Below are 20485 nucleotides of genomic sequence, written 5' to 3'. Positions count from 1 at the left end.
ATTATTTATCTGTAAGAAAAGATGACATACTGAAACATGGTATAATGTGATGCTCCTCAAAACCCTTTTGCTAAGTGAAAGGAGTCAAACACTAGAGTCACATATTATCCGATTCCATTTACATGAAATAGCTAGAATAAGTAAATCTATAGAGACAGAGTGCAGATTGGTGGTTGCCAGGTCCTGGGGGGTAAGGAATAAAGAGGAATAACTGCCTAGTGGGTATGGAGTTTATTTTGGTGTGATAAAAACATTTTGAAACTAGGTAGAGGTGGTGGTTGCATGACATTGTGGCTGTACTAATGCCCCTGATGTCTTCACTTTGCAATGGCTAATTTGATGTTACGTCAGTTTCATTTCTATTAAAAAATTAAAATGCTTGCAAAGAAGCATGAGAATATAACCCATAACTAGGGTAAAAAAAATTAATCTCTAGAAGGAGACCCAGAAATGACAAAGATGATTGATTCAGCAGACAAAACTGTAGAAAGAGTCGCTACTAATAATGCTGTCAATGTTCAGGAAGGTAGAGGAAAATAGGAAAATGATGAGAATATAAATCAAAGGTATGAGAGTAGACTTAAATGGGGATTCTAGCAATGAAGAATGCAATATCTGAAGTAAAAAATACTTGATGGAATTGATAGCAGACACTGTAGAAGAAAAGCTAAGTGAGCTGGAATACGTAGGGAATAGCAACTAACCAAAATGAAGCGAAGAACGAAAAGACAGAAAAAAAATGAACAGAGCGTCTGTGAGCTGTTGGATAACATCACACATCTAAGATAAATTAGTTAGATGTTCAGAAGGGAGGGGGAACAGGAAAATATTAGACCAAATAATGACTTTTCCCCTGGAGAAGGAAATGGCAACCCATTCCAGTATTCTTGCCTGGAAAATCGCATGGACTGAGGAGCCTGGTAGGTGACAGTCCATGGGGTCGCAAAGAGTCAGACACGACTGAGCGATTTCACTTTCACTTTTCAATGACTTTTCCACTAAATATTATGGAAAAACCCAAACCAACTTTTTGCCAATCCAGTATAAACGTCATAGCTGTGTAAAGCTTAGTGAATCTAATTTGAAAGAAACAATATTTAAATGACTGAAAATCAGTGATAGTAAAGGGAAATCTTCAAATCAGTCGGGGGAAAAAAAAAAGACATTATATATAGAGAAATAGAGATAAGGATGACAGTTTTTGTTGGAATGTACAAGCCAGAAGAGTCAGGTGACATTTTAAACATACCATAAAATACTTGTCAGCTTTGGATTCTGTTCCCTCTGAGAATGTTTTCTGAGAAGAAGTGACTTGTCATACAAAAGAACTTACTACAAAACAGACTCACAGACATAGAAAACAAATTTATGGTTACCAAAGGGAAAGGTAGGGGAGGGATGAGTTAGAGTTTGGAATTAACAGATATATGCTACTATGTTTAAAATAGATAAATAACAAGGACCTACTGTATAACACAGGGAACTGTATTCTGTATCTTGTAATAACCTGTAATTGAAAAGAACCTGATGAATATATGTGTATATTTTTTGTATATAACTAAATCACTTTGTTGTACACCCCAAATTAACAGAACATTGTAAATCAGCTATACTTCAATAACAATATATTCCAGAGGAAATGAAAAAGGAGTGACTCTTTTGTTTAAAATTTTTAAATTACTATAAAATATTCAGTATATAACACAGAACTTAACATTTTAACTATTTTTAAGTCTTGTTGTTATAGAGTTGTTAGGTTGTATCTGACTCTCTTGTGACCCCATGGACTGTAACTCACCAGACTCCTCTGTCCATGGGATTTCCCAGGCAAAAATACTAGAGTGGGTTACCATTCCCTTCTCCAGGGGACTTTCCCAGCCTAGAAATTGAACCCACATCTCCTACACTGGCAGGTGGATTCTTTACCACTGAGCTACCAGGGAAGCCCATTTTTAAGTGTATAGTGACATTAAGTACAGGAACAGTGTTATGTAACCATCACCATTATCCATCTGCAGAAATTTTGATACTCCCAAACTGAAACTCTAGACCCATTAAAACACTAATTCCCCATTCTTCAATCCATCAGCCCCTGTCAACCACCATTCTACTTCTGTCTATGAATTTGACTACTCTAGATATCTCATATAAGTGGAATGGTACAATGTTTGTCCTTTTGTGACTGGCTTATTTTACTTAGCATAATGTCATTTATGTCATACCATGTGTCAAAATTTCATTTTTAAGGCTGGCTAATACTCTATGTGTATATCACATTTTGTTCATCCATTCATCTGTCAATAGATATATGGGGTTTTTCCACCTTCTGGCTATTGTGAGTAGTACTGCAGTGAGCATGGGGGTGCAAGTGTATGTTCAGATGCCTGCTTTCTGTTATTCTGGGTATATATCGAAGTGAAATTGCTCGATCCTGTGGTAGTTCTCTGTTTAATGACTGTTTCCCATAGTGGCTGCACCATTTCACATTCTCACTAATAATAAACAAGAGCTCCAAGTTCCCCACATCTTCACCAGTGCTTATTTCTCTCCTTTCTTCCTCCCTTCCTTTTTCCCTCCCTCCCTCTGCTCCTTGCTATTGGCCATCGTACTAGATATGAAGTGACATCTTAGAGTTTTCTTTTGCATCTTTGATATTAGTGATGTTTAATGTCTCTTTATTTGCGTGTTGGCTTTTTGTATGTCATTGTTGGAGAAATATCTATGCAAATACCTTACCACTATAGGAAAAATTTTAAAGAATGTCCTTCAGGCAGCAGGAAAATGCAAAAGATGAACAAAGGAAAAAGCAGAAATGGTCATTACTTGGGTAAATGTATAATCTTTTTGAAAGGTAATTTATTATTCAGAGAAAAATATTAAGCTATTGTGAGGCTTATAGCACACAAAAAAGTACAGTGCATAGTAACAGCTTGAAGGTTGAGGCAGAAATGGAAGGATATTATTAAAGATTTTAATGCCCTTCATTAGGTGGTACAGTATAAAGGTAGATAAGATATATGTCATAAACTCTAGCAGTAAAATAGCAAAACAAAAACTTATAGCTAATAAGCCAAAGCAGTAGATAGAATTGAATATATAAAATAATTAAGTCAACGGAAACCACGAAAAGATGAAGGGACCAAAGACCAGATGGGAAAAATATAATAATATGATAGGTTCAAACCTAATTATATTGTATAATCCCATTAAATGTAAATAGTGTTTGCTTCAGCAGCACATGTAAAATTAGAATGATACAGAGATGTACAAAGATGACACATAACTTTGTGTGGTGTTTCATATTTTTGAAAAAGTAAGTAGTGTTAAAAAACATCCTGATTTGAAGGCTGAAATTAAATTAAAAAGCAAGATCCGACCATATACTTGCCTGTAAGAAATAGTAACTGTAAATACAAATAGATTAAAAGAATGGAAAAAGAAAGTAACACACTGACTTAGTTGAAAGAAATTTGGACTGGTTTTATTAGTATTACAGTAGATCTCAGAGCAAGGAATATTTCCTACCTGGGCTAAAGAAGATCATTTCGTAACAATAAAGGGATCAGTTAATTAAGAGGACTATTAGTGCTAACCGTTTTGTTGTTGTTGTTGCTGTTTAGTTGCTAAGCTATGTCTCACTCTTTTGCAACCCCATGGACTGTAGCCCACCAGGCTCCTCTGTCCACAGGATTTTCCAGGAAAGAGTACTGGAGTGGGTAGCCATTTCCTTCTCCAGAGAATCTTCCTGGCCCAGAGTGTGAATCCAGGTCTCCTGCACTGGCAGGCAGATTCTTTGTCACCGAGCCACTGGCACCTAGTAATAGAATTTCAAAACAAACAAAGCAAAAATTAATAGAAATTCAAGGAAACAGTCACAGTTATGGTCAGAGATTTCAGTGATCCCTCTCAATAATTGATGTAACAAATTGACAGAATAAAAAGTTTCAAAGATGTAGTTGACTTGAATAACACTGTCAACCAATTTGACCTGGCTGCATTTACAAACCACTTTGTACAAGAAGGTCAGGATACTCATTTGTTCACAAGTTCATACAGAACATTTACCAAGATATACTGTATTTTGGGCCATAGAACAAATCTCAATAATTCAGAAGGAATCAACTCCTAAAATGAACCTTCTCAGATAACAGTGCAATTGAATTAGAAATTATTAATAGAAATATCCTTGGAAAATCTACAATATTTGAAAGTTAAATAGCATCTTATAAGTAATTCATGATTAAAAGAAGAAACAAAAAGGGAAATTATAAAGTATTTTACATTGAGTAAGAACAGAAACACAATGTATTAGATGTTGCTAAAACAGTACTTAGTGGGAAATCTGTAGCTTTAAATATATATATTAGAAAAGAAGAAAGATCTCAAATAAATGACCTTAGTTTCCATCTTAATGATGTAGAAAAAAGATTAATTAATTCTAGAGGAAGCAGAAGAAATAATCTGAATAGCTATGTATGTATTAAAGATACTAAAGTTGTAGTTAAAAGAAACTTCCCACAAAGAAAACTGTAGGTCCAGTTCACCTATTGGACCAATTGGTGAATTTACTAAATACTGTAGGAAGAGATAATATTAGTTCTACACCAACTTCTCAAAAATATTTGAAGTGGAAGGAGTGGTTTCTGAAGACTCCAGTGTCAGCATTACTGAGATGCAGAACCAGGCAATAGGTTCTGGAATAGGAATAAAAGAAAGTCCTAATAAACAGATGTGACCTGATTTTCTATGTAGAAAATCTGATGGACTCCTACTAGACCTAATGAATAAGTATAGTAAGATTGAAGGATACAAGATAAATATGCAAAAATTGATTGTGTTTCTATACACTAGCAAGGCTTCCCAGGCGGCACAATGGTAAGGAATCCACCTGCCATTGCAGGAGACACAAGAGATGCAGATTTGATCCCTGGGTTGAAAAATTACATTGACTGGGTAGCCTGATGGGCTGTAGTCCATGGGTTTGCAAAAGAGTCTGACATGATTGAGCACACGTAGCAAGGAACAATCTTAAAAAAATACTATTTAAAAATAGTATTAAAAATATGAAATATTTATGGATAAATCTAACAAAGTATGTTAAAGAATACTGAAAGCTATAAAATACTGCTGAAATGAAAGGATACCTAAATAATTGAGATCCATTTGGTCCTCATTATTCATGGATTCTGTATTTGTGAATTGGTCTATTTGCTAAAATTTATATGTAATCCCTAAATAATCCTTGCAGTGCTTTTGTGATCATTTACTGACAAGTGCAGAGTGGTGAAAAATTGAGTTGCCCTGCGTGCACAATCTGAACTGGCATTGAACAAGATGACAGTCTGCTCTCGTTTCAGTTCTCCTGGCATAAGCAAGTGTCCTTTTCTTGGTTTATTTAGTGCCACGTTTTACTTTTGTGTTTTTTGGTTGGTGATTTAGCTATTTAAAATGGCTCCGAAGTGCTTTGTAGTGTCTTTAAGCACAGGAAGGCTGTGATATGTCTTATGGAGAAGATATATGTGTTTAGCTAAACTTCATTCAGGAGTTATTGTTGGCTTTGAGTTCAATATTAGTGAGTTCAACAGTATATATTAAGTAAGGGATCTTTAGCTAGATAAAACACACATAAAACAAGGTTAGTTATTAATTGACTTTAAAAAAATGTTATACCCAGATGTTTACAGGAACCTAACCTTTTATTTCCCCAGAAGCCATGACTCAGTATTTAATAATTCACTGTTTTGCAGGAATGTTAAAAAACATACCTATCATTGAGATGTCATCTCAATAATGAAACTTGACTATATGTCATGTACATGGATTGGAAGCCTCAGCTTTGTTAAAATGTTGATTTTCACCAAATTAATCTATAGATCAGTTTATCCCATCATGATTTTTAGGTTTCTTTCTAGAAGTTTTCTATGTTGCAGGATTTTGACATACATTTAGCCAAGTTTTCTTGTGCTTTTGTCATATTTTTATATTCTTCACTTCAATGCATTTGGAATTAATTTTTCTGTCTATTTGAGATAGGGACAGAGGAGCCTGGCGGGCTATAGTCCATGGCGTCAAAAGAGTCAGGCGACATAGTGACTAAAATACCACCACAACCATATGAGATAGGAACTTTAAATTTTTCCTAATTAACAGGCAATTCTAGTACAGCAATTTGATCCTTGAGTGGTGATTTTGCTTGAACAGCCTTAGGTTATGGTCTGATGTGAAGTTATAAGCTATGTTTTAGTTGCAGCTATGGACAGACAGTTACGTTTCTCTTAGAGGGCAGGACTCTGTGGAAGGTAAATTCCTTGTTCTTTTTTGACTCTATTTTCTTTCTTTTTATTTTACCTGGGAATTAGGATGAGCCCCTTCCAGTAGCAGGGAATAGGGAGAGGGGAGCCAGCAGAGAGACATAGACAAGTCATTTTCTGTACCTGTGATGGACACGGATTCTTCTATGGAGAGACTTGCCTTGGCAGGTGAGGTTAGCCTATGGCTTCCTAGCATCACTTCAGCTGTAATTTAACTGCCTTAAAAATGGTGCTACTCTTGAGTTCTGGCTTAGGCAACTTTGGGTATTTTGGTGGATTCTGGTCACGTATTTTTTTCTGCTACATCCTACTCTGCTTTCTACATTCTGCCAGTGATCTGCTTGCATTTTCCAGAATGTGATGTGTTTAATGTGCTTTCTTCTGCATGTGTGCTCTGGAAAAGCTCTGCCTCTTTCTCTTTCCCTCCCTCACTAACTTGGTGAATGCCTACTTTCCTTCACTAATGTAATGTGATCTAATCACACCCCTTGAAACCTGCCTTTCAACACCCCTTCACCTAAGGAGCCCCTTTAAAGCCTCATCTTAGCACCTGCCATGTTGTAGTCTAGCGTATTTGTTTCTTCTCTGTGTGTGTGTTTCTCACAGACTCTGAACTCCTTTGGAACAAGTATTCTTTGCCTGTTGATTGAAAACTGTAAACTGTATTATTTTGGCATATTTTGAAGATCAAGTCCCAGAGAGTTTAGGACATTTTATTAAGTATAGAAACAATCTGTCTCAAAAAGTAGGGTGGGCCTTTGTTTTGCTGAGTGTGCAGATCCTGTTGTTACAGCTGTTTTACCAATGTAACTTGTCAAAGTTACGGGGAGTTAAATGTAAACAAACTTTATATCCAAGGTAAACTCTTCCCTAACAGAAATATGAGAAATCTTACATGTAATGTATATCACACTTGGGGATTTTTCAATGGAAGCAAGCTTAATATGTTCCAGTAAGTCAGTGGAAAAATAATAGCAAATGCATGCTTTTTATAGAATACTAAAGAAGTATAATAGTATGAATATAATCAACTTATCCTAACGAACATTTTAACTCAGAATATTTTAGCTTAGGAAGCCATGAAAAAAGTTTATGAAATCATATCACTGTATTCATTTTCAGTGATAGTGTGCTAAAGATTATTTATATGCAGAGTAATAATGGATTCTTATTGTTAATAGTATCTTACATCATTTGATTCAACCAATATACTATAATCCAATAATACAAAAACAATTATTTCTATTTCACTGTCCAGGAAAGTGAGATTTAGTTATTTTCTCAACATTATGTGTAGAAGTCGGTCAGTGGCAGAGAGACCCAAAACAGGCTCTTAGGCTTTTAAGTATATGGCATTTGTTCTCTCAGAAGCAAAGTTTTAAAATTGTGAAATTCATTGTCACTGATTTTATTTACTTCTAAGTAGGTATCTACTATTCCAGCCACCAAATTGAATTGAAGCTTTCTTCAGACTCTTGAAAACATATACTTATGCAACAATGTGTGTGTGTGTATATATATATATATATATATATTTCTCACTTTTTATACTGTTGACTTTTCTAAAAAATAATAAAGTGTATGGATATCAACTTTTATAGACCATTTTATAATTTTGTAGGTATTTAATCAAAATTTTGGTTTAATTTTTTATTACTGCTTTGTCATTGAACTCTGTTAGTATTGTTAGTATTGTTAATAAGATTTCTGATTGAATGCAGGAACAACTATGGAAAATAAAGTTTTAATCATTTTGTAAAATAAAATCTGAACCAGAACTAATTATTTTTAAATTTACTAACTAAACATTTGGACTTTGAAGTTTTATTGATCTTACATGTATTTTGCACATCTTTCACACCAAAACTTAAACCTTAAATCCATTATTGGATTCCATTAATGGATTCTGTGAATCCATTATTGGATTCATGTAATTTTTATGAAGCAGAAAGTTAGAATGAGTGGAATATAAGTTTTAGTGCCATGCTATTATCATTTTCCTTTAAGGAATTTAGATCAGATTTTCTTACCAAACAGAGCTAAGTTTATAGAGCTATAAACATATTTAAAACACATTTAAACATGCTTAAATCCGGTGCTGTTACTTTTTATACTGTAAAATCATCACATTATTCTTGCTATGATCTTAATATGTTTTGTATCGTAATAGATGAATATGCAGCATTGCTGAGTTACGAAAATTGTCATGGTAGCAGTATAAATGCTGTTTTAGTATTATGCGAAATAACTCATTTTTACCAGACTTAAATATTTTCTCATCTTCATTCTTCTTTTGCTTTTTGATGTTCAGGTAGCTGTGTGATCTGTTGTACTTTAGTATTTAACACTATGGTATGCAAGGACCAAAATTTGACTATAGTCCTAGATCACTTTGTATTTTATGTAACAACTGACTTCCTGGCACAGAAATGTTTATAAATGCAGATTTCCTCAACCTTTCTTGACTAATAGTCTTTGCCTTTTTTGTGGTGTTCCTTATTTGTTTATTTTTGCTTTGCAAGCCACTTAGAATAGTTTAATTGTAGAATTAACTGTCAACTGTATTGGTCCTACAGTTGGTTGCTTATATTCTTTTTTTTTAACTTATGCCTTACTAGGTATTTGTGTAGTATTGTTATAAAGTAATTTCTTAATAATGATTGTGATCAAGTTATTATACCAAATTATTAGTCCTGTAAAGGGTATTAAGAAGTAAATTTAAAGTGTTAAAGTGAAAAGTGAAGTCGCTGAGTCTTGTCTGACTCGTTGTGACCCTATGGACTGTAGCCCACCAAGCTCCTCAATCCATGGGGTTCTCCAGGCAAGAATACTGGGGTGGGTTGCCATTTCCTTCTCCAGGGGATCTTCCCGACCCATGGATTGAACCCAGGTCTCCTGCATTGCAGGCGAACGCTTTAACCTCTGAGCCACCAGGGAAGCCCCCAAAAATTAAAAATTAAAAAAGTACATTAAAATGTAGACTATTTTCTACATTAAACCTTGTCATAGAAAGTTTATAGATGAAGTTCCTAAAATCAGCTATTTCCGTTTATTTAATGTATTCTTTATATATTGTGACTCCAGTTTAACTGAGCAGGAAGTAATCCATTTGCATGTTTTATGCTTAGGTTTTTTGTTTTCTTTTATTGTTTGGCCATGCCCTATGATATGTGGGACCGAATTTCCCCAACTAGGAATTGAAACCCCGCCTAGCTTTGGAAGGCAGAGTTTGACCCACTGGGCTGCTGGGGAAGTCCCTATGCTAAGTTTTAAAATGGGAGGTGAAAGAAAAACTTAAAAAGCAGTTAAATATGTCTGTAAATGAGATGAAGGAAAAATATAGGATAAGATACTATAAAAATATTCTGAAGCTGTAATTGTGGTAGAATTTAAAGTACTATGTATTTAAAAATTGTAACCTTGTAACAACCTGAGTGTTAGTTAAGTGGAATATATTTATTACTCTTATTTTATAGATAAAGGATAATAGGCTTAGTAAATTTAAGTAAAGGTAATTAAGACATTTCAGATTAGGGGAGAGTTTTTAAGGTAGTAACATCACAGACCACAAAAGAAAAGATTGATAAGTATTATACATAAAATAGTCAGGATAAAAAAGGACAGAATTAGTTCCCAGAAGAGGAAACCCAGATAATCAACAGTTTTGTCAGACATCAATTTGTCAGAGATGAAAATATCTGACCATACTACCCATTTTCAAGGTTGGAGGGAAATAGTAATTACCATGCTGCCAAGAGAAGGTCATTTGGTACAATCCTTTTTAGTGATGTTTGGGGGTAGTGTAACTTTAACTTGTAAGAATGAGAAATTGAAGACAATCTATTAATAAAAGTCTTCTGTCAGTAAGGAGGGTTAAAACATGGCTAAGATATTGTGATGAAAATTATACATCAGTTAAAAAGTAATACACTGGATCTATGAGTTAAATCTCAAAAACATAATGAAGAGTGAAGAATGTTGTGAAAATGGTACGTCTGTTATATTACTATTTATGTGAACTACAAAACCACATATGCCAAGATTATGTATTTCTTCATGGATATATATGCATGCATATAAATATATTTTAGAATATCCGAGAGGGATATAGTTTAAATTCCCATAGTGGTAGTTTCTGGAAATGATAAAGGAAACATAACTGGAATGTAATACTGTTTTTCCTTTTTTTAAAAAGTAAGACTTTAAAAGTAAACAAAATACTAATTTTAATTTGGGTGATAACTGGTCATCTGTTAAATTATTCTAATTTTTTTCCGAAAATTTCATTAAAAAAAAGTTATGAAAAAATAATAGTTGGGAGAGCTAGTAATTAAACTTAGGGCTTGATTCCCACGTCTGGAGCTTTTTCAGTTTAATACGCTACCTTAGAATGAGAAGGAATAAAGGAAGATTACCTGATAAAACAGTCAGATAAAATTTAGTTATATAGCAATAAGAATTATGTGTTTATGCTAAAATTTCTTGAGAAGAAAGTTATAGGATAAATTAAAAGTTATTATATAATCTTATACTGTTTTTCAATCTTTAAGCATGCTGTTTCATGTTTATGTGTAGAGAGCAATTTAGGAACTCAGGAAAAAAGTTACCTTAATTTATTGTTTAAAATGTGATACATATTTCTGTTGCATGTAATGGAAATTTAGATGATTTAGATGAATGATGATCAAATGGTTTGATGATTTGAAATTTAGATGATTTGAAACTTTTATCTAAAATTCATGAAAATAATTTAGTCCAAATATACAATCTGATTTCAATCTGAAAAAGTCAAAACTAGTTTTTCTTCCATTTGTAAAGTCATTCTTCACAAAAACTTTACAGCCTTTTTATTTACAGCTTCTCTCCAAGATAAAATGGCAAACCCCAAAGAGAAAACTCCAATGTGTCTGGTAAATGAGTTAGCCCGTTTCAATAGAGTCCAACCCCAGTATAAACTTCTGAAAGAAAGAGGGCCTGCTCATTCGAAGGTAAGGTTCCGAAGAGAGGTGGTGAGCCATGCTTATCAAATCTGTGAGATTTATCATCTCAGGTTTTAACTGTGCTTTATTTTGGGGGGAGGGGGTACTGGATGGCCTAAAGGCTCTCTTAGTTCTCTTTTAAAAGTATTTTAAAGTCTGTAACTGTATAGCTCATTATGGTTTTCAGAGTTCATTCTGATATAGTACTTCACAAAAATCTTAATGAAACCACATGAGATACGAATTTTTGATTTCCATTTTGTAAATTAAGAAACTCAGGCACAGAAAAGCTAAGTAACTTGCTTAATAGTTCATGAGTGCCAGCGTCAGCACTTGTACATGTATTCTGTGGCTTCCAAGTATGGTGCTTTTCCCATGACATAGTAACTGATAACCTAAAAATGGATGCAGAGTAAAATATAGCAACAGTTACTTAGGGAGACGCCTTTTCCGATAGCATGTTTAATTCCGAGATTCATCGTTTATAAAAGTTGTATATACCAGTTTTGTTGTTAGCTGTGTATTCATTTATAATATTGTTCTTTTAAATGTAAAATTGATTTATATTTTTATATAGCCTCATACATACATGTTTACTTATGTATACATTGCAAAGAAATTATGACTAAAGCATTTATGCTTGAGCTCTGTCATCCTGTTTTTAAAAATATCACTTGTGCACACATATCCTTGGTACATTTTTAATCTTGGATATTGGAGATTATGATAATGATTATACATTTTTGTATGCAGTGTGGAAGCAATTGATTCTCTAAAAGTTGGTTAATCTTCATACAGTACAGGTTATTGGATTATTTAATTGTCTTCTAGCATCTCCTTCAAAGTAAGGGAAATGAGATGAAACAAATCTGTCCATTTTGTTCCATATTGGAGACTTCTGTGAAGGATTTCTGGGCAGCCCTTTAATTTGTTCAGAATATCTTTTGTTCAGAGACAAAGGTAGTAGCCTTTCTCTTCCATACCTGTTAATTCATATCTATTACACACTCATTCTTTCTACCCTTAATCTTGTTGAAGTGTTTGAATTTCTTATAGTGTCTCATGTTTTTTCACATCTGTCAGATTTGAACACACATCTCACATCTTTCAAACCTTTGTGAACCTTCTCTGCTCCCTCACTGGGCCTCTAGCAGGCCCGGACTCTCTTAGATGTAGTTGTTACTGTGCTGTGCTACCATGATGTATGAGACCGTTTCCTTAGAGTAATAAATACTTTCAGTTCAGTTCAGTCCAGTCGCTCAGTCGTGTCCGACTCTTTGCGAACCCATGAATTGCGGCATGCCAGGCCTCCCTGTCCATCACCAACTCCTGGAGTTCACTCAGATTCACGTCCATCGAGTCAGTGATGTCATCCAGCCATCTCATCCTCTGTCGTCCCCTTCTCCTTCTGCCCCCAATCAATTCATAATTCCTTTAGTATGTCTCCTGGTTTTTTTTTTATTCTCATTGCCAATTCCAGGAATTCTTCCTTGAGATAGGCCTCCAGGTTTGAATTTCATGTTAATAGACTCACCCCCCATGTGACATCACACTAGACATTTGCTGACCTCTGAGTGATTCCATCACATTTCTCATGGCTCACTTTCAGTCTCTACAATATTCATCCTTCCTTTTTGGTGATACTGTCTAAATGATGATTATTTCAGCATGCTGACATTTTAGTTTCTTACATTTCTCCAATTATCTTGTCTTCCATTCTCCTTCAGCCACCCATTCCTGTGATCAAAGTCTTGATTTTACCATTACCAGTAATTGCAAGACCCTCCAGAATTAGAATCGCATGCATTCGTCTCTGACACCTAGTTCATTCGGTCTAATAGTCTGCCTTCAGTAGTGCTTCCACACCACAAGTCCGTTGATTTTTATTATTTCTCACTTACCTCCATCTTCACGTTTCCTTTTTCAGCTTTAATTCCATACACTTTGTATGTACCCTTAACTCTCTTCCACTGTTGATTAGAACATGCTTAGCAAAATCCCAACCCAAATCCCAACTCTGCCGTCCCTTCTGAGGTATGGATGAGTGACTTGTAGAGGACAACGAGTAGTTCTTTCTATTTCTTTACTAAGTCCTAACCCCTCTTTGCCTAGCCAAGGTCATTCCTCCAGCTTTCTCTCTCCTCTCCTCCCTTAACTTTCTTCTGTGTCATCCAAGTCTGCTTCCAATGGACCAGGTTTGTTGTGGCCCACATTCTTCTCTGTAGGCAGTCCTAGATTCCCCTGGGTTTTAAGGAAATGTGGAGATTCCTTTGCCAGCCTCCACCTACTGCTCGGGGTCCTTGGTCATACACCACACCATTAGCCTGTTGCTCATCTTAAAAAGAGTGAGAACTAGAATAAGTAGCGTATTCTTGAATGAAAGGTAGTACTTACAAGTCTTAGTTCAGTTCAGTTCAGTCACTCAGTCGTGTCCGACTCTTTGAGACCCCATGAACTGCAGCACGCCAGGCCTCCCTGTCCATCACCAGCTCCTGGAGTTTACCCAAACCCATGTCCATTGAGTCGGTGATGCCATCCAACCATCTCATCCTCTGTCGTCCCCTTCTCCTCCTGCCCTCAATCTTTCCCAGCATCAGGGTCTTTTCAGATGAGTCAGCTCTTCGCATCAGGTGGCCAAAGTATTGGAGTTTCAGCTCCAACATCAGTCCTTCCAGTGAACACCCAGGACTGATCTCCTTTAGGATGGACTGATTGGATCTCCTTGCAGTCCAAGGGACTCTCAAGAGTCTTCTCTAACACCACAGTTCAAAAGCATCAATTCTTTGGCGCTCAGCTTTCTTTATAGTCCAACTCTCATATCCATACGTGACCACTGGAAAAACTGTAGCCTTGACTAGACGGACATTACTTTGTTGGCAAAGTAATGTCTCTGCTTTTTAATATGCTGTCTAGGTTGGTCTTAAGTCATAATTAATTTTAATGTTAATATTAGTTGGCTAAGTCTGAATCCTTTTTGTGGAAAGTAAAGTCATTTGCATTTATGCATGTCTGCCAGTGGTTTTAAGTGAGACATAAAATATATTTGAGTGAAATAAATGATTATCCCTGGCATGAAAAATTTAAACCTAGCCCCAACTCATTAATTTTCTTGGGACATTAGCCAGTTATATGGCAACTTCCATAGGTATGTATAGATGTGTTTATGTACACACACATATTTAACAGTAGTGGTTCCCAACCTTGGTTATTCATTGGAGCTTTAAAAAATACTTAAGCCTGAGTCTTACTCCCAGGAATTCTGATTTAATTGGTCTTGGATGAGGCCCACATACCAGGACTTTTTTAAAGCTCTCAGATGACCCTGATGTGCATCCAGAATTGAGAAACACAGGACAGAGATTAATGTCTTCAAGGTGGTATAGAACTGTCTTCTCATACATACTTCTTGATGGGAAGTATTGATCTATATTTACATGCTTTCTTCTTTCCTCATTGAGTCTTACAGAATGTGAACAACTTGCAGAACTTTTAATGTGTGACTAGTAAATAAAAACTATTTTAATGTTTGCCTTGTCCCCTTTTATTTTTATGAAGTTATTTGTTATTCCTTATATTTATGTGAGTTATTATGACATTGCTGTATGGTATCTCTTAGGTACCTGAATCCAGTTCTTTATTTTCCTATGACTTGTTTAGATTTTCTCAAATCTCAAAAGAAGGCTATTATAATGCAGACAGCCGTGAATAACATAAAGTGGTGTTTTCTTTTTTTTTTTTACTTTATTTCCCTATTTTGATGAGTTGTGGATATGTATGGCTAAGTGTTAAGAAAGCTGCTGTCATAGTGACAGTTGAAGAAAGTTTACTCTGGAATAAATATTGCTGAGGGAGGCAGTTCTACCCAGTGGCCTTGAAGTGAAGTATTTTTCTTCTTTTAATTCTTGCTAGATTTACCAGGCTTGATCTTTGCCTTAAATTATCTGGCTTGTGTGGCCTCAAACAACTAACTTAGAATCTCACCTGTAATTTGAGAACTATTGTACCTGTTCTAGTATAGTATAACAGGATGATAGTGTGTAAATTCTTAGCAAGTATTGTCTCATTGTATGTTATTAATAGTTGTATACAGGATTTAAAAATCCTTGGTAAAATTTCTGTTGAGTATATTATGACAGACACTGTTCCTTTTTGGAGCTTTCTGCTCTGCTGTTTTGCCTCTTTGTGTATTCTGGATTCAAGTCCTTTATTAGATATGTGCTTGGCAATTATTTCCCCCTCTTCATGGCTTATGTTCTTCTTTTTTTTTTTTACAGTGTCTTTTGAAGAGCAGTAGTTGTTAATTTTGATGAATTCCAGTTTATCCATTTGTTGCTCTGTTAGAGGTCATAAGATTTTCTTCTGTGCTCTCTTCTAGATGTTATATAGTTTAAGTTTTTACATTTGGGTCTTATAATTAGATCTAATTGACACCTTGAGTTAAGTTTTATAGATGTTATGAGATAAGTAACAAAATTTATTTTCTATTTCTATTTTTTGGTTACAGATGTTCAGTTGTTGAAGAGATTGTCCTTTCCCTACTTCATTGCCTTTGCACCTTTGTCCAAAATCAGCTGTCTGTATATATCTCTATTTCTGGTCTCTGTTCTGTTCTCTTGGTCTCCTTTTCTGTCTTTAGGCAAATACTATGCTGTTTCAATTGTTGTTTTACCCACTAAGTCGTGTCTGACTCTTTGTGACCCCAGGGACTGTACCCTGCTAGGCTCCTCTGTCCATGGGATTTCCCAGGCAAGAGTATTAGAGTGGGTTGCCATTTCCTTCTACAGGGGACCTTCCCATCCAGGGATCGAACCCTTATTGGCAGGCAGATTCTTTACCACTGAGCTACCTAGGAACCCCAACTATTTTGATTACTATAGCTTTATAATCTGGTAGTACCAGCCCTCTACTTTTGTTCTTCATTTTCAGAGTTGTTTTGGCTATTCAATACCCTTTGCATTTTCATAGAAATTTTAAAGTCTGCTAGTCCATTCTATAAAGTACCTTGTTGGGATTTTGAATAGAACTGCAATGAATAAATAGTTCAATTTGGGGAAGATTAACATGTTAGAAAAATTGAGTCTTCCAGCCTATGAACAAAGTATCTCTTGTTTACTTAGACATTGTTTAATTTCTCTCAATATTTTGTAGTTTTCAGTGGGCAGGTATTTCTCATCTTTAGGTTTATTTCTAAATATTTCATGTTTTTGAAGCTATTGTAGGTGGTATGGTTTTTAAAATTTTCGATTTATAATTTTTCTTATTAAACATTGCTAATATAAAAATACAGTGATTTTTTGTTTTGTATATTTTCTTTTATACATTTTAAATCATTGAAATATGTATAGCATTTCTGTATAAGTATGCACACATGAGAATGTGAAGAATAAAAGTACAAATAGAGAAATCTGAAGATTCCTACTTTTTCCATAGCAGGTTAACTTTATACTGTCAAATAGTGCTAAAAATAACTGCCTCTCTAATATAGGGAATTCTTACAGTGCCAAAGAATTTAGAAGAGAGTGAAATAGATTATTTTTATGACACATTAAAGATTCTTTTTATAAATGTTTTTATGTAATTAAAAATTATATATTTATTGTTGGGTATGCTAGGCCTTCGCTGCTGTGCAGGCTTTTCTCTAGTTGCAGTTAGTGGGGCCTAGTCTCTAGCTGTGGTCACAGGCTTCTCATTGCGATGGTTGCTGCTGCTTGCGGAGCGCTGGCTCTAGAGCGCATGGGCTCAGTGGTTGTGATTCCCAGGCTCTGGAGCACAGGCTTAATAGCTGCGGTGCACGGGCTTAGTAGTTCCATGGCCTGTGGAATCTTCCTGGACCAGAGGTCAGACCCATGCCTCCTATATTGGCAGGTGGATTTTTTACCACTGAGCTACCAGGGAAGCCCTTTTATATATTTTTTAAAGGTTACTCTCCACTTACGGTTATTACAAAATGTTGGCTCTATTCCTCATTTGTACGATACAGCGTGAACTCTGTTGTATACTCAGAAGTTTGTACCTTCCATTTCCCCGTCCCTACATTTCCCCTCTCTTACTCCTACCCCATAACCACTAGTTTGTTCTCTCTGTGAATCTGCTTCAAAAATACACTGATTTTTGTATATTGATCTAGCATCTTGGCTTCTTGCTAAACTCATTTATTAGTTCTAGTAGACTTTTTTTTTTTTTTTTTAAGATCCTGCTGGGTGTCCCACAAGCTATTTGTGACAATTGTAAATTTTATTTCCCAACCTGATTACCTTTTATTTATTTCTCTTGCCCAATTGCATTGGCTAGAACTTGCAGTACAATGTTGAATAAAAGTGATGAGAGCAGACATCTCTAACTTGTTCTTGACTTAGTCATTCAGTTTTCCCTCATTAATTGTGATGTTAAATGTAGCTTTTTCTATAGATGTCTTTAATTAGATGGAGGAAATTCTTCTCTACTTTTATTTTTTTTTTTTGCTGAGAGTTTTAACATGAATTAATATTGGTTTTTGTCTTACGGTTCTTCTGCATTGATTCTGATGGTCATATGACTTTGCTGTTTTTAATCGCTTATTATTGTGCATTACATTGTTTGACTCTCAAATGTACAATCAATCCTTGTCTTCCTGGAGTGAAATGCTTGCTTATAAAGTATTATCTGATGTCTTTATTGATGGATTCCATTTGTTAATGGAATTTTGATAAGGACTTTTATGTTTTGTGTGGTGTGTAGTTTTGTTTTCCCTGGTAGTATCTTATTGTGGTTTCATTATCAAAGTTATGCAAGCTTCATAACGTAAGCCAAGAGGTGTTCCTTCTGATTCAGGTTTTGGGAAGAGTTTTTATAAATTGGCATTATTTCTTCCTTAAATGTTTGGTAGAATTTATCATCCAAATCATCTGGGCTTGGAATTTTCTTTATAGGAAAGTTTTAAATTACAGATTCAGTTCCTTTAACATGTATTAATATAAGGCTGTTCACGTTGCCTGTTTCTTCTTGAATGAGCTTTCATAACAGTGGCTTTTAAAAACTTATGCTGTTGAGTTTATTGGCATAAAGTTAAAAAATATTCTCTTGTCTTTTTAATATTGTAAGAATCTGTAGTGATGTTATCTCTCTCATTCCTAATGCTGGTAATTTGTGTCTTCTCTTTTTTTTCATGCTTAGTCTTCATAGAGGGTTACAAATGTTATTGATCTTTGCAAAGTACCAGCTTTTGGTTTTATGGGTTTTTCTCTATTTTTTCCTGTTTTTAATTTTCTTATGTTTGCTTTTACCTTTATTACTTTTTTCCTTGTTTACTTCAGGTTTGATTTACTCTTTTTCTAGTTTCTTCAGATTAAAACTGAAGTTAACTTGAGACTTCACTTCTTTTGTAGTGTAGGTATTTAGTACTGGAAATTTCCCTTTAGTATTTTTATTACCGTCATCTTTTAAGATACAGTGTTTTCATTTGCATTCAGTTTAAAATACTTTCTGTTTTCCCCTTTGATTTCTTCTTTTCTCCATGGGTTATTTAGAAATGTGTTATTTATTTTCTAAATATTTGGAGATTTCCAGAGATCTTTCTGTTATTTCTAATTTAATTCCATTGTGGTCAGAGAATATACTTTACATCACTTGAATCCTTAGAATTTGTTGTGAGTTATTTTATAGTTCAGAATATTGTCTGTCTTGGTAAATATTTTGTGAGAAGTTGAGGACAAATGTATATTTGCTCTTTTTGGGTAGAGTGTTTTAAAGACATTGCAGTCGGTTTATACTGGTTGATAGTGTTGTTCAGCTCTGCTCTGTTCCACCTGATTGTCAGCTGTCATTGTTCTATCAGTTATTGAGAGGGGGTATTGAGTCTTTGACTTTAATTGTGGATTCTTTATTTCTCTTTGGAATTCTGTTCATTTTTGCTTCATGTATCTTGAAGCCGTGTTGTTAGTTGCCTGAGTGTTTTTAATTAATTTTTTATTGGAGTATAATTCTTTGCAATGTTCTGTTAATTTCTGCTGTGCAGCAAAGTGAATCAGCTATACATATGTCCCCACTTTTTGTAGACTTCGCAGTTAGGTCACCACAGAACACTGAGTAGAGTTCCCTGTGCTATACAGTAGGTTCTCATTAGTTATCTGTTTTGTACCTAGTAGTGTATATATATCATGTCCCAATCTCCCAGTTCATTCCATTCTCCCTTTCCGCCCTTGGTATCCATAAGTTTGTTCTCTGCATCTTTGTCTCTATTTCTGCTTTGCAGATAAGTTCATTTGTACCATTTTTCTAGATTCCACATATTAGTGATATTATACAGTATTTGTTTTTCACTCTGACTTATTTCATTCTGTATGACCATCTCTAGGTCTATACATGCCTCTGCAAATGACACTACTTCATTCCTTTTTATGGCTGAGTAATATTCCCTTGTATATATGAACCACATTGCCCATGTGTTTAGAATCTTAGTCCTCTTCTTGATTAGTTGGCTCCTTTGTCATTATGAAGTGACCTTTGTTATTATTTGTGGTAGTCTTTGCTCTGGAATCTACTTTGCTTAATATTATTATAACTATTCTGATTTTTCATTAATTTATGTTATCATGACATATTTTTCTATCCCATTGCTTTTAAACCATGTATCTTTATAGTTGAAGTGCATTGCCTGTAGGAACCATGTAGTTGGATTTTGTTTTCTTATCCAGTTTGACAGTCTCTACATTTCAAATGGGGGTATTTACACCATTTTAACTTTCATAACCATTTTGTGGTTATTACCCCAATTTCACTAAAGTAAGAAGACAAATGGAAAGAGTAAATAACTTCCTTACTGTGACACATCGTAAATGGTGGATCTGTGACTTAAGCTCATAAGCAGTATGTCCCAGGACTCCTAGTCAAAATTGCTACTAAATGTTTATTATAGCAGGACTCTTTTTCCCTCTCAAGGTTTTTTTCTTTTTGTTTTTCTTTTGAGATGTAATTGATGTATAATGTTACATTGCTTTTAGATGCAGCATAGTGGAATTCTTAAGAGGTCTCAGAAAGCAGAGAATTGACTTGGATACATTTGCATTTTATGTTCATGTTGATGATGGCATGGCTTTCTGGATCTAAAATTCCCAACCAGGGACTGCGCCCAGGCCCTGGCAGTGAAAGCACCAAGTCCTAAACACTAGATGGCCAGGGAATTCCCAAGAAGGACAGTTTGATGGGAAAGTCTTATGT

General features: G+C 34.9%; 1 protein-coding gene across 15 annotated transcripts in view; it reads left to right on the top strand.

Annotated features, from left to right (window-relative positions):
• Positions 1-20485, top strand: part of STAU2 (staufen double-stranded RNA binding protein 2) — a 315973-nt gene that overhangs the window by 17558 nt on the left and 277930 nt on the right. For 6 of the 15 annotated variants that reach the window (XM_052651488.1, XM_052651502.1, XM_052651494.1 and 3 more), the window contains 2 exons: positions 6360-6479; positions 11169-11299. The exons of 4 other annotated variants lie outside the window; for them this stretch is intronic. In XM_052651488.1, the coding sequence (XP_052507448.1) occupies positions 6440-6479; positions 11169-11299 (171 nt within the window). In that variant the 5' untranslated portion in view covers positions 6360-6439. Of the gene's footprint in view, positions 1-2304; positions 2336-6359; positions 6480-11168; positions 11300-20485 lie in introns of all 15 variants that reach the window. 5 more of the 15 variants (XM_052651497.1, XM_052651495.1, XM_052651496.1 and 2 more) reach the window with 2 other exon arrangements.

This window comes from Budorcas taxicolor, chromosome 14, assembly GCF_023091745.1.
Source record: "Budorcas taxicolor isolate Tak-1 chromosome 14, Takin1.1, whole genome shotgun sequence".
Lineage (NCBI taxonomy): Eukaryota > Metazoa > Chordata > Mammalia > Artiodactyla > Bovidae > Budorcas > Budorcas taxicolor.
Note: the sequence above shows the minus strand (reverse complement) of the source record. Positions and strands in the feature narration are given on the sequence as shown.